Here is a 14,246-nt window from a genome sequence, read left to right as displayed (position 1 = left end):
GTAAAGCTTTTTGCACAAATAACTGCTTAAAAAGAGAAAGATTCGACATGTATTACTTCGTTTAGGAAGAGATTTAAGAATGTCTGTGCTCTAAGAATGCTTTGTTACTGAGTGCCAACCCAAATGGAAAACAAGTTGCTCTCTGGATCAGAATTCTTGACTATGAACCAACCAGTGAGGTACCAGACAATACAAGTGAATATAGCCAGAATCAACATTGTCTTCAAATTTACTCACATTAACTTTCAAGACTAATTATTATAAATACTCAGCTCCCAAAGTAACACTACACTCAGTCTATCTACCCTCTCTGAAGAAAACTTAGAGTTCATTTAAGCTTGTGGTCTCCATTTCTCTTTCACTTCCAGTTTAATTTTGCACTTGCTTTCCTCTCCCAATTTCTTAGTTAAAATTTTTTATTGAAGCACCTAGAACATGAATCACTTTAATTAAAAAGTTGTTATAAAGCTTGCAAAGACTCAAATATTCAATCTACATGCAGAAGGACTACTCTGTTATATGCTACATCATGTAAGAAATGAATTTAAATTGATTAAATTCATTCATATTATAAATATAAAAGGGATATTCATGAGTGAATCCTTTTTCATATTATTCCTATAGATACACTAAAATATATCACTGTCAACACTGAAGTGTCATCTGCCACTTTCACTGGTTCCCTGATCTCTTATTGGTTTTTTTTTTTTTTAAACATTTATTGAAGTACATTTAACTACTAATGTAGTTGAGTATTTGGTTAACTACATTAACTACAATAGAATCATAGAGTTGCAAGGGACACACAAGGATCAACAAATCCAGCTCCTACACGTATCTGTTAAACACACAAATTGAGATATTATCTAAGCTTGCTGATGTTAAGATGATAAATTTGTTCACATATTCTTACTATACTATTTAAAGAAATAGAACAGATTTTCATTAATTTTCATGTGTTGAGATGAACAGTTGATTTTTTTTTCCCCATTACTCAATTAAATACACATTTTCCACTTCTAAAACATAAGATAAGCAAATAAGTAAAAGGATCCTGAAAGAGAATGAGTACTTAAAGAAGAAAGAACTACTAACCCAGAAATCCAACTTCCATGCACAGAACCAAGATCGGGGGGTTGGACTCGATGATCTCTAGAGGTCCCTTCCAACCCCCACAATTCTGGGATTCTGTGATCTGACAAAGATCACCTCACTCTGCCCTGCTGATAAAGGTACCTCTTCAGATATAGCCTAACTGTCGGGTCTTAAAGCTACGTTCAAAAGCCAGCAAATACAGGATGGATTGTATACAAAATGCATGATGTAAGTGTATACATAAAGATATATTTAAGAACCTAATTCATAGGTCACTAAATGGAAATGGTAATTTTCCTATTGCATAAAGAGAGACAACACAGGAAAGCAATTGTTCTCTAGAATTACACATTCTAACAAAATCATTGTCTCATTTTTTTGTCTTATTCTTCATCTACATTATAAACACAATATAAGTGATGTTTTTATCTTTTTATCTCTTTTATATAAGAGATGATCTAACAATGATCCAAGCATGAAGGAGAAAAAAGAAAGAGAGGAAAATAAAGGAGAATAAGAGAGTTTCAAATGAAGTAATACTTCTATTCAGTATGTCAGATGCATTTCTTTATTACCATTCTCCCCATCAGACTTCCTCTCATGGTCAGTGTCAGTCAGGGACAATGCTGAGTTTGCCCGGCTTGACAAACAGGAGCTGTGTTCTGACTTCATCCCCCTCATCCACATCCTCAGGGCATGATCTGGTGATGCTCCCCCTTCGGTTTCAGTATCCACGTCTGAGCCCACCTCTAGTGGGTAGCTGTGCTCTGATACACCATGTAAATCTGTTTGGTAGCCAGAGCACAGAATATGGGGCGTCTCACAGAATTCCATGTCTGGGGAAAAAAAAAACAACAAAAATGTGTTTTTAGAAAAGAATTTAGAAGTTAAAAGCAATATACATTTGATGTTCTTCAAGAGAATGTTTTTAGAATTAATACTGTTAACACCATTAGAAGACTTTTTTTGATCAACGACTAACACTGCTGTCTAATCTAATACAATTTTTTAAGAGTGCTATTCTAAAGTATATAATGCTGCACTGTAACAGTGCGTTTTTGTCTGATAGAAATATACGTAACTCCGGTGCGTACACACCTACACACTGATAGTAACATCAATTTACAACTGACCTGAGTTCACATCAAAGACTTAAAAACACAGATACTTTTTTTTTTTTTTTTGCCAGAAAGATGACAGTTTTAAAATTGATCTCACATATCAGAATGATGGCTGTTTTTATCATAAGGAGTACAGAGTGAATTTACAAATACAGAATTTACAAAACAATGTCAGAAATATTTGGTTAATCACACACACACACACACAAAACCAACAACAAACTACTTACCAATGACTTGCTCTTTGAGAGTGCTGTCCTTGCATATTCACACCAGTGGGTTTTGGTTCTCCAGTGCTGGTGAACTACAGGAACATCCTAGAAGAGCAGTGACTACTAGGACTGTACAAGTGCCATCTCATGACACCAAGTGATCAGAGATTTTGGAGAGTTGTACAGTGCTCAGTGCTTCAGTTATTCTTATTAAACACCGCAACTGTAGAGCAGCAGAAATCCAAGGAAAAACAGAATGCGGACAGGAACCATAATGTGAATATGCAGAGGAAACATTCTCGAAGAACTACAGGTAAGTAAGACACATTAGCAAATTATAGCTTTCCTTTGAGGTGGCCTCTGCATATTCTCACTTGTGAGAATCCAATTACAAATGCAACTCCCAGGGAGTGAGACACGGAGTTCTAATTAAATAAGGATTACAGAACTGTACTCCCTAATTGAACATCAGACCTGGGATGCCATCTTGAGAGACTAAATACAATATCAAATGTGCATGCAGTATTCTTTCAATTTCTAGAAAAGAAACAGTAGAGACAAGGGTCATTGAGAGAGTCTGAGGACAAATATTCACTCCTACTGTCATCCCAACGAAAGCCTCAATTTGCTGAACTAATCCACTTACCAGACGGTGAGAGGAATGGTTATTATTTTAAGCATATTCTCAGAAATGACAAAAAGCCCTGGTATTTTCTTGAAAGCATCGACCAAAATCTACAAACCAAATGCTAAGCTAAAATAGACAGGTGGCTCAATTTTCAAGTCATCGATCTCCGTAAATCAAATCTCTTAGCCAACAAAACATTCCTGAAGGTCTCTGTTGTGGCAGCAACCCACACGAGCTCAGACAATGGCAGTATGTTTTCTAGAGAGCAGGAAAGAGGGCAGGGACAGCAAACAGAATGAACTGGCCACAGCCTCACTTGTGTATGCAGGAGTCCTGGAAGGTCACCCTGGTTCCCTGGTGTTTGTGCACGAGCAATCAAACCAAGGCAGATACGGGGGCCCTCCGGAGCGCTCTACCACCTCCCTGATCTCTCTTCACAGGAAGAATACCTGGTTTCAGGTCTGTGTTTGTGAAACTGCAAAGTGCATCAGCTTCACTAGCTCTGCTCTCCAAGTCTCTCAACTGCCTTGAGGTGGACTCTGAGGTTTGATGGAGATGGCTAGCAGACACCAGGAAGCAGCTGTATAGTTTCTGCAGAAGGGCGAACAGCTGGTGTTCACTTTATCTACGTTTGCAATGCAGTCTTCCTTCCTGTTGTCTGGGGTCTGTTTAAAACTGCCCCTCGGCAGACTGGGAGAAAGAAGGAAGAAAAGTGGTTCCAGTGGTTACAAACAGAAGCTGAGTAGCTGGGGCTGGACTCTACACTGGTTGCTGGTTCTCAGTCCTACCCAGATACCTGCAGGAGAGATTTGAACCCTACTGCCTCTCTGAAATAAACTCTCTGTATCCTATGGCTAGGATGGTAAACACAAAACATCCTATCTCCAAAAAATTCTTGCTTTTCCAAGACCTTTAAAGCTCCTTGGACACTGGAGACACATACAGAGAGTCCATCCCACAGGATGTTACTTAAGATAACTAAATACAGTGTTGTTCATATAATGACTTATTTGTAACTCTCATTTCAATTAGATATTACATACACACCAACTAGTTCCACTTGGTTTAATTACACAGAATTGACCTATGACACAAACAGTCTAGATATTGATGCTGGACACAAACACCACAGCTGTATTACACACAGCCTTCACTTTCCTCATGGCAATAGTAAATGAAAAAAACTACCTTTATATAAAATACAGTTCCAAACAGTGCATGGTATCTCTTATTTTTCTTGACAAAGTTCAAAAAAGGACTTGTACATAAACCAAATAAAAAGCCAACACTGGTGGTAAACGACTAATTCATTGCCTACTATCAATGAAATAAAGATGAAAACATATAAACAGGCTGGTACTATTCCACCCTGAAATAAGGCCTACACTGTTCATTTAAATGGAGGCTTTGGACACCGCTATTTCACCAAACATTTCCCACTAGCAGTGAAGTGACTGAATGCTTCCTTGTAAAATAACTGATTTAAAGTTCTGCTTAAATGAGCTGAGCTACTATAAAACGTGACAAGAGCTCCAGTCCATGTCCTACCCTCACGCTCTGAAAGGAAAGTGAATGCTAAATCTTGCTGGCCAGTAGCAGACAACTAGCAGTGAGGCAGCTTGTCACATGCAGGGGTCAGGGCCAGGCTGTCCACTCCAGCAGAAAATTCGGACAATTAGCACATGTATTAGCAGATGACATAAAAAAGAGGAATAAATACACACTATTGTTTAAAGAAATATATTATCAAAGACAATCATGATTTATCTGCTAAAACCATATAAAATTCAAGGAAAGTAAATTAGTCAAATAAATCAGATAAATGCATTTAAAAAGACTAACAGGTCTGTAGTGCTTCTCATCTGCACTGAAGGGAGTGTATTTCCACAGGATGAGAGTTTATTGATGTACATCAAGAAGAAATTATTATGGAAATGACACTTATTTATCACCTCATGAAACAAGAGCCAACAGATTTAATTACCAGTCTTAATATTCATCCACATTTTGATTGAGGCCCATACTACAGAAATAACCTCTACTACATCCGACCCATAACACTTGCTTTAATTCTCTCAGGAAGCAGTTTTATTTTCATTTTTTGAACTTAGACTTCTGTAAAGTGCTACAGCAATGCAGTGTTCTTAGATGATGTCTCTCTTTGTCAACTGAACAGCGATTTGTGATCTCAGGAAGCATCTCCTTCCCTTCAAAGCCAATATCTACTTATTTTCAGCAGCTAAGAAACTTTCCTGTAATAATACATACTCTGGCAATTTCAGGAGCCATGTCAGCTGATGCCAGCCCCCCAGGAGCTAAGATGCAGGCACTCTGCGGATGTCCACCACAGGCAGACTGTCTGCCCCTAGCAGCCTCCAGCCCGCAGCCTTTCCGCTTGCAACTGCATACGCCAAGGGGAAAATTCATCCCAGTAAATCTCACAAATGCTAATTAGATTACACATGTTTAAGAAGCACAGAATTTAACCTTCAGTCTAGAAGTTAATTCAAAATGTAGCAGCTAACAAATTCAATATTTCAGCTATTTTTTTCTCCGGCAGAGTAAAATAAATCGATTTTTTTATACTATAACTCACAGCCAACCAAATCCGAACTCAATATATTGCATGAATAGCCTATTTCTTAAGTATACAAACCTTTGTAGTATTTCAACTCTCATGGGATGCATTTTCTGAAAAGCACTTAGCATGCCAAAATTGTCTGGTTTGGCTTGCACATCTAACCTTGTTCCCTAAAATACTACGCATTTCCACAAGGAGATAAAGTTCAAGTGGATTTATGTTAGATTTAGTCTAACCAAAGAGACACGGTCACAAAAGAAATGAGGGGACATTAATATGAAATTCACATTTTTGCATGAACTGTGTACAGAGGAAAAAAGGTTGCCACTATGCACTTTATATAGAAGATGATGATAGGATTTTCACATCAGAAGCTTTGTGGAGTCCATTTTAACTGAACTTTTAAAAAACAAGTATTTAATCCTTCACTTTTCTAAAAAAAAAATTGATATCAAATTAACATATAAAGAAATGCAAAATATTTTATGAACAGGAATTGGAAGGGAGGGTGGGTGCATTAAAAAATAATTGGAATTTCAGTTAACTCATTCCTTTCTTTCTACTTTATGCAACTTAATTTTCATGAAAAAATAAGTCTTCACGGAGGATCAGCTAAACCATCAGTCTGTCCACACTGGATACTACTGTCTTTGCTCTTCTTTAAGATGTTCAGGTTGCTATAAGAATGATGGAGCTGAGTAGCAGCCAGCTCTAACACTGCTCCTGACAATGCAGAGCTACTGAGCACATTTGCCTTCTCTTTCCAGTTACACGCTCCAAGTTCTGAGAATCTTACTACAGCTTTAATTCAATCACCAGGACAGTTAACAACTTAATTAGGTTTACACGTGTATATAAAACCTTTATCCCAGTGCATCTTCAGTACTGTCTCATTCTCCTTTGTATGGCCAGTACTGTCCGTCAGCTCACATAGTAACAATGTGGACCGAGGTCCTGCTGCTCAGCTCAGTATTTCTGCAAATCTTAGTGGACCTTCAGGACTTGTGGAATTTCCACGTTGCTTCCATTTGCCAAGAATTTTGCTGATAAACAAACACTGAACAAAACAAATAACTGTCCAAAGGAAAAAGAAAAAGAAATGAAAATCACAAAACTAGTGATAAACAGAAATGAGCATGAAGAACCTTTCTTTCAAAATTTCACGCTCTCTTATGGAAAAATGCAGTTTCATGTTAATAACAAAAAAACAAAGAATAATACCTATTTAAATTACTTAGTTGACTTATCTGTACAACTAGAGATAGAGCTTTCAGAAAAATGGAAGAGTATAAAGTAGAAGAGTTTCACCAATTGCTATTACATGCCTTTTGTGAACGCTATAATATAATTAAGCCATTTGAGTTTATGTATTTTGAAAGTGTCTTTGAATACATTTCATTCACAAATCTATTTTATTCCTAATTCTTGCTGTAGAGTTCTTATTCTGAGGAACCTTCCACCCAAGCACACACCCAACCAATTCTCCACATGAAATTCCACGCAGGCAAATCATAGAGCTGTTTGAACAGGAAGGGACCTTTAAAGGCCATCTAGTCCAACTCCCCTGAAATGAACAGAGACGTCTACAGGTAGATCAGGTGCTCACAGCCCCATCCAGCCTAACCTTGAATGCTTCCAGTGATGGGGCATCCACCATGTCTCTGGGCAACCTGTTCCAAATCAACACGCCTGAGAAGCCTCTGCTAAATCTGAAGACATATTCACTCCGGTGCTTTCTATTCTACAAAATGCAGCCTAATTGCTTTGGTAATTAAATCATAATTTCATGTTTGGCCTCAACGTATGCCAGTTACTCTGCTTGTACCATGACCTCAATGTTACTTACTAGGAACAATCATTGTTTCTCAGTCCCTCACCACCACACATGTGATCTATAATATTTAATTAACAGACCTGAATTGCATAAAACCAGAAAGGTGGCTGGGCTTTAAATAAATTATTGTGGAGATCCTGCATACCGTCAATGGCTGGAGCACACTGCGAGGGCTCCACCTGTGAGGGCTCTGCCCACAACATCTGATGGGAAGCAATGGTGCTAATGATGAAAATCTAAGGAAGACGGAGATTTCTTACATAACACAGAAACACAGCTTCAAGGAGCCATTCAGCAGCAGGTGCTTGGGGACAAGCAATGGACATGGTGCAAACACCCAGGAAAGACCTAACATGCTTATGAAAATGGAGATCTTTAGGCTCCTCACCAAGTAATTTTGCAGAGAAAAATCAAAGCTCGCTTATTAATTTTGATGGACAATTTTCTGATTGAAGGGGTTGATTTGGCTAGAGAAGGAATGCCCTTTTTCATAGGCTGGTTAGACAACAGAAAGATTGGATCACCACCTGCCCACATTCTTGTGATAAAAATATGAGCAATGTCTGTCAAAACATTCATTTCCCAATCTACAGGGGGGAATGTGCAACACCAGCCCAAGAACGTGCACTTTGTGGTGAACGCCTTTTGGCTTGGCTTCAGCTGTGGAGCTATCATAGCCCCATCTGACTGGGTGTGAGATGGGCACGGGTATGTCGGCTGCTCTGTCCTTCAGCTGTCCCTGTGCCTGGTGGCCTTTACTCCCCAGCCTTCCTCCATCAATTCCAAGTTGCCCACGCTACGCACAGGGCGACGCATTAACCTGAATAACATCATGCCTACAGTAGTTACCAAGCTAGCGTCTGAAGGAGTGAAAATAGGAACGTAAGGGAAGAAAAAAAAACAAACATGTAGTTTGGTTTTTCTGTGTTACACGGTGAACGCGCTTTCACTCTTTGAACTAACACCAATAGGTTAATCAGTGAGTGCATTTCATATACTTCAAAATGAGAAGAAGACCAGCTGCTTATGGTATCAAGATACTCAGACAGACAGGAGGAGGAAGGGGGAAAGGAAGGGAAAAACAAATCAAATGGAAAAAGTGAAGCGCACACTCATTTTTTGTAGCAACACACATGCACCCTCCTAAATGAGAAATTTTGAGGGCTATTGAGCACTCCACTAAATTCAGTGTGTTCAATGGCCCTGAAAATTTCTCATTTCTCACCTGAGCACTATGGTTTACTGGCTGTACACTGGACTTGAGAATTAAATGCGCAGACATCTTAAGCTACTTGATAAAGTTGTTTGTATAACATCAGCTGCTGGATAACTCTGTGAATGCTTTCTCTCTCTCTCTCTCTCTGTGTGTGTGTGTGTGTGTTCACATTTGATTGAGTCAGAGATTTTTTTTTTTTTTTTAAATGTTTTTATATGTTCCTAAGTTGAGAAAACACTGCTTCTTTCCCAGGACAATATTATTTAAGGACATTAAATTTCAGTAACTTTTCATATTAAAATCATTGAGACAGAAGCCAAATATCCATTAATTTGTAAACGAACTTTACACTTACTATTAACGTGGTTTTTAAATCACTTGTTTCTCACTTGCTACAGTATTATCCCTATCCAAAACAGGTTTAGTTGCATTTATTTTAGTAAAAAATATATTATACATAAACAATCTGCATATAAAAATATCATTTGAGCTTTTATATGTAGGTATCAAATGCACAGGACTGTATGTTTTCTCTTATTGTATTGCAATTTTTTCCTTACATTTCCTTATCTCGGTAATTTATTTTCTTATATTAATCTCCAGTTACCACCAGAAATGCTAGAAATTTAAAACTAATAGTAATAACAAATAAAGGAAGATTAAAATGGGAGTCCAAGTCTTCTATAACACAGAAGTTTATGAAAATTGCAGACAGGGCAGCTGAGGGATTAGGAAAGGAGTATGCACTTTCACAAAATTCTTAGGACTGTGAAATTCATGAGAAGGAAAGAATCTATTTCTAAACTCCTTCCCCAGAGGAAGCAGAAGATGGCAAACACCTTTCTCATCTCTTCTTCAAGCTAATTCTTCAGACTTAGGGGGCAGGAACAGGCTGACAAGAATAGACTGCACCAATTTTTAAAAATGCAGCTGGAGTTCTCAGAGTAATTTTTGTAAATTACTATTAAAATCAAATGAACAAGGAAATGTAGTTCTCAAGTTCTGCATCCTAATCTCATCCTATGAAGACACAGACAAACTTTGTGGAAAATCCTTTTTGCAGACCATTGGAAATCTGTAATGTTAGAGATCTTGTTTTTCAAGAATAACTAGCAAGAAGATGCCAGAGATAAGACTTTTATAAATACAACGTGGATGCAGTTGGTCTCATTTTAATTTAGCAAGAAACATTATCATTAGCAGATAGACTGGAAACGTAATCCTTCAAATTCAAATATATCTTAAGTGTTTTTGGCTAATGCCTTCCCTATTCTTAAAATGTGGCTTTATAATGTAAAATACTCCCATTTACACAGATTCTGGTAAAGAGAAATTTCTATTGTGGGTACTCATAAATATATCTCTTTTAATGAACTCTGGAGTTATAAAACCACAGCAAACACTAGGAGTTAGCATTTAACCTATATTTCTGTAAAAGAAACCTACTTAGTCTCAAATAATGACCAGGCTAATGCTACTCTACTGAAGGCAAGAGGAAAGAAATATTCTTACAGACAAGAATGAGCCTCAGTATCATTTCTGAGAACAAACAATGTTTTTATAATGCACCAGTTGAAGGAGTTGAAAAGTTGTCTTAACAATACACTTGATTTCAATTTCTATGTGCAGAAGTACGTTAAGAAAGGAATAATTTTCAAGAAAAAAAGATTTGCTGTTTCCAAAAGTTGTAAGAGATGTAAGTTATAAGAGATGTATTAAAATTTTCTTTCAAGAAGCTTAACAAGTTCCGTTGGTTCTAAAATCATTTGTCAGTTACAAATTTTGGTATTTCTGCATGTGTTTAAAGGAAGCAATAGATAATGGACCCTTTTTTCTCATCATTAAATTTTCACAATTAAAGCTAGCCACAATCTTACCCTGTAGATTTTGTTAATTTCTTTTATTTAAAAAAAAAAAAAAAAAAGATAGAACTTTCTTGAAGGACAGCACAACTATGAATCAAATCATTTGGAGAAAATTAACTTTCCTCTTTGAAAGAGTATTATATGAATGCATATTCTTTCTCAAGATTAACTTCAGAAAGTGAAAAAGTGCAGTACTGATAGCTTTAATCCAGTATGTTTATAACTTAACAGGCATGGATAATGTAGTGGTTCCAGCTTGAGGGCTGGTTTCTCATTTAAGAGAAGGAAGATTGACAATTTTTTTAACAGACTTTAAGTTGTATACTAGCATTTTTCAAAGTGACGTGACCCTCTAATTGTTGCTATATCCCTACAAACTTCTGGAAGTCATTTTTGAACACTGTTACATTTAAAGCAGAATCACTTTCCTTCAAACATTACTCTTTGAGATTTCATGACAGATATCATATCCTAATAGCATTCGGGATGGAAATATAACATTAATTTCTACCAACAGTTTTGATTCTGGTTTGTAAAGTATTTTAAAAATACACCTATTGTTTCTAAAAGTCTTGAAATTGTTTCCCCTTTTAAAATTCTAGTAGATCCACTGATATGCTAAATAAGAATCAAAGCCTTCTTTGAATTAAACAAGTGCAGATATCTTTACAATTTTCATTGAATTAATGATAGAAGGCAAAAAAAAAACAAAAAACAAACAAAAAAAACCCCAAAAAACTAACTGTACAAGTTGATTTCATTTACACTCTGGAAATCCAGAAACACCTTGTATGACGCCAGTGGGACAGATAAAGCATGCAGGCTTCAGGTCAGTATGACTGTCTTGGAGTAAGCATCTGTAAGTGCACGTCATCATGACGATGGAAATACTTTTAGAAAGCCGGTATCAACAGAGACCTGCCAGAAGTGTTCTTTGCTGATGGGTTGTTCAAGAGATCTGAGGTACTCAGACCACAGGCAGTGTATAACAAAACCATCAACATCACAGAATAACTCAGCTCCTCACCCTGACCTTCAGTAAAAGGCACAGAAGTCTACTATCATCTAAAATTTCCTAAAAAGAATATCTACTACCCATTTTCCTTTGAAGATGGAAGGCTGAGTGTTGGAGACAGGCAGAAGTTGGAGAGGGCCATTTGTGTCACCCCAGGGCCAGCTTCAGGGAACGCACTTAGGGTTATTTCAGGTCTGAAACAACGCAAGCACGACTGAGACTTCTGTAGGACTGGCTACTTTCATCCACTGGCAAAGTTCACAGTCGAGCTGACGAATTTTTAAAAAACAATGAAAATTAGGAAAAAAGTATTTGCAACAGAGTGGATATTACAGAGAGGTGTAAGCACGTAGAGGCAGAATCATAAAGGAAAGGGTGAGGCATAAGACGCTCATTAGCATCAGGTCGTGCGTTCACCAAACAACAAACAGGCGATCAGTCACTGCCGTCCCTGTGCTGCCATCACAGCAACGAGAGAAATGGAAGAGCAGTGCCCACTTGCAGTGCGAGGTCTGACCCTCACCATGTCTCCTCAGCAGCGCTTTCCCGCCCTGCAGCTACGTCAGAGCCAACATGGCGCCAGCTCTGAGGCGCAGCAGCACCAGGCGAGGGCCCTGCTCCCACCTCCCCGGTATATTCACTGACTGCTTTAAGTATAATCACCTTTTCCACTAAGAATCAATTTAGACTGTGAGATATCTTCTACTTTAGAGCTTAGGACAGCTAAACAGATTAACTTTGCCCTATTTGGATTGCAGGTGCACATATTTGCACTTTTTCCCTCCTTTTCCCCCACATCTTTGAAAAATTTACTTATGGCACACATGATCTTAACATAAGAACATCTAGTAGGGATGCTGCATATACTTTTAATTTAGATTGAACAACTAAGTAAAATTTAGACCGACAAATACCCTCTCCTTATTAATCCTGGAAAAAGAAAGGGAGAGCGCGTGCACATGAGGCCTTCAGTACTTACATTCACATCCAATTACATCCAGCTGCCAACCTGACATTGCCGAGAACATATGAAAGACAACTTGGCACATCCGTTGCATTTGATTAACCAACTGGGGATACAGATTGTCAGTCAAATAACCTCTCTTTCCCCAAAAATCTCTTGAGGGGTTTGTCATCAAATGTTCCATCTGATCAAGAAATGGGAGGTTACACTCCCTTCAAAAAATTCGGACCATTTCTGTTCCCTTCTTTTCTCAAGTATTCACTTTACCAAAGAGCTGTCAGTATCAGCAGTTCGAATGTGAAGATCACCTACACTGCTGTTTAAATAATATCAAACCAAATTAATGGAAATTACTATTTTTGCATCTCTCATTTCTACTACAGAAACCTTTTTTTCCAAGGTTTAAACCAATTTCCCCCCCTTTAGATCTTTATTAGTTCTGCTAATATTTCCAGAAACTGTTTCTTCAACACTACCATCGATTAATAAGTTACTTAACTTTAAAAGACTCATATTCTGTTTCAGTAACTACAAAATGGGTCTTCTTTTTGTTTTTATACCATCAAGATGCCTTAAAATAATTCAGCTGAAAATGGTGCAGTAATTGCAGGTGTGCATGCCCAGGAAATACACTGTGGTAATCTTAAATAAATATCACACAATATCACTACTCTTTAAGTTAAGTAAACAGTTCTTAAAATGTATTTCACCCTAAAATGCATATCATGGTTACCAAGAAAAGATGAAAATCTCAGACATTTATTTCAGCATAATAAAGTGCCTAAGCATACAATATGGTCTCTACAAAATTCAGGGTCATTAAAGTAGAGAAACTGAGCACAGAAGGGAACAACGTACTTCCAAGAACATTTTTCAGAATTACTCCAATAGCATTTGTCTTTATGCTGTTAAGCTATTTAAATAGGTACTACAAGATGGCCTATTCCCTGTATATTAGGAGGGATATATGCTTAGAATACCAAGAGCTGTTTTCATCTCATTTTCCACCTCAAGATTTGATATAGAGCTCCAAAAGAGGGAATAAGTACCATCATTCCTGTGCTGTGCCAAAGGGAATTAAGTATGAGAGGAATTCCAAAGCACACCAAATCAAAAGACCTCAGTACATTTTCGCAAAGTTTAAACAAGCGCTGCAGGTCTCTACCATCTGTCCCCCAAAATTTATCCAGCCTCTGGGAACAAAGCCACTACACTAAGAAACACCTCCAGTATTTTTACATGGGTAGGAACACTTGGCTACATTTTTTTTCTAGCTCTAGTCCTCTTCAATTCCCTTGTCCTTCCTTAATGCATGTTCTATTTGTTTTAAAACACTGCATAGTTTATTTGGGTACATAATACTCATTTTAGCTTTTTGAGTCACTGATTTTGAAAACACTAGGCTGCAGTTTAACCACATACCATCTTTACCTTTCATTCCGATGCAGCCATATAACAGATACCTAGGAAATAAGTTACTGACAGATAAGCGTTAAAATGTGATTGCTCTCCTTTCGAAAATGAGTGGACAAGCATCTGCTCTTTCTAATGCATATCACAGATATTGTTGCCTATCCAGGACTAAAACAGTCTCCTTCATTGTGGAAAAAATGGATACATTTGTATTGCTAGTGTGTATGAAGATGGTTGGAAGGCTACCCACCCAACACGAAATAGCTAGAAGCTGGCGACTAAATCAACTTTCTTGGACAAAT

General features: G+C 37.6%; 1 protein-coding gene across 3 annotated transcripts in view; it reads right to left on the bottom strand.

Annotated features, from left to right (window-relative positions):
• The window catches only part of TENM1 (teneurin transmembrane protein 1), a 299,751-nt gene that overhangs the window by 203,560 nt on the left and 81,945 nt on the right, over window positions 1-14,246 (bottom strand). For 2 of the 3 annotated variants that reach the window (XM_021406358.1, XM_021406359.1), the window contains one exon: window positions 1,671-1,931. In XM_021406358.1, coding sequence (XP_021262033.1) covers window positions 1,671-1,931 — 261 coding nt within the window. Of the gene's footprint in view, window positions 1-1,670; window positions 1,932-2,446; window positions 2,788-14,246 lie in introns of those variants that run through there. The other variant, XM_021406361.1, reaches the window with a different exon arrangement.

The sequence above is a fragment of the Numida meleagris genome, chromosome 8, assembly GCF_002078875.1.
Source record: "Numida meleagris isolate 19003 breed g44 Domestic line chromosome 8, NumMel1.0, whole genome shotgun sequence".
NCBI lineage: Eukaryota > Metazoa > Chordata > Aves > Galliformes > Numididae > Numida > Numida meleagris.
The sequence above is the reverse complement of the archived record's forward strand: the minus strand, read 5'-3'. Positions and strand labels throughout refer to the sequence as shown.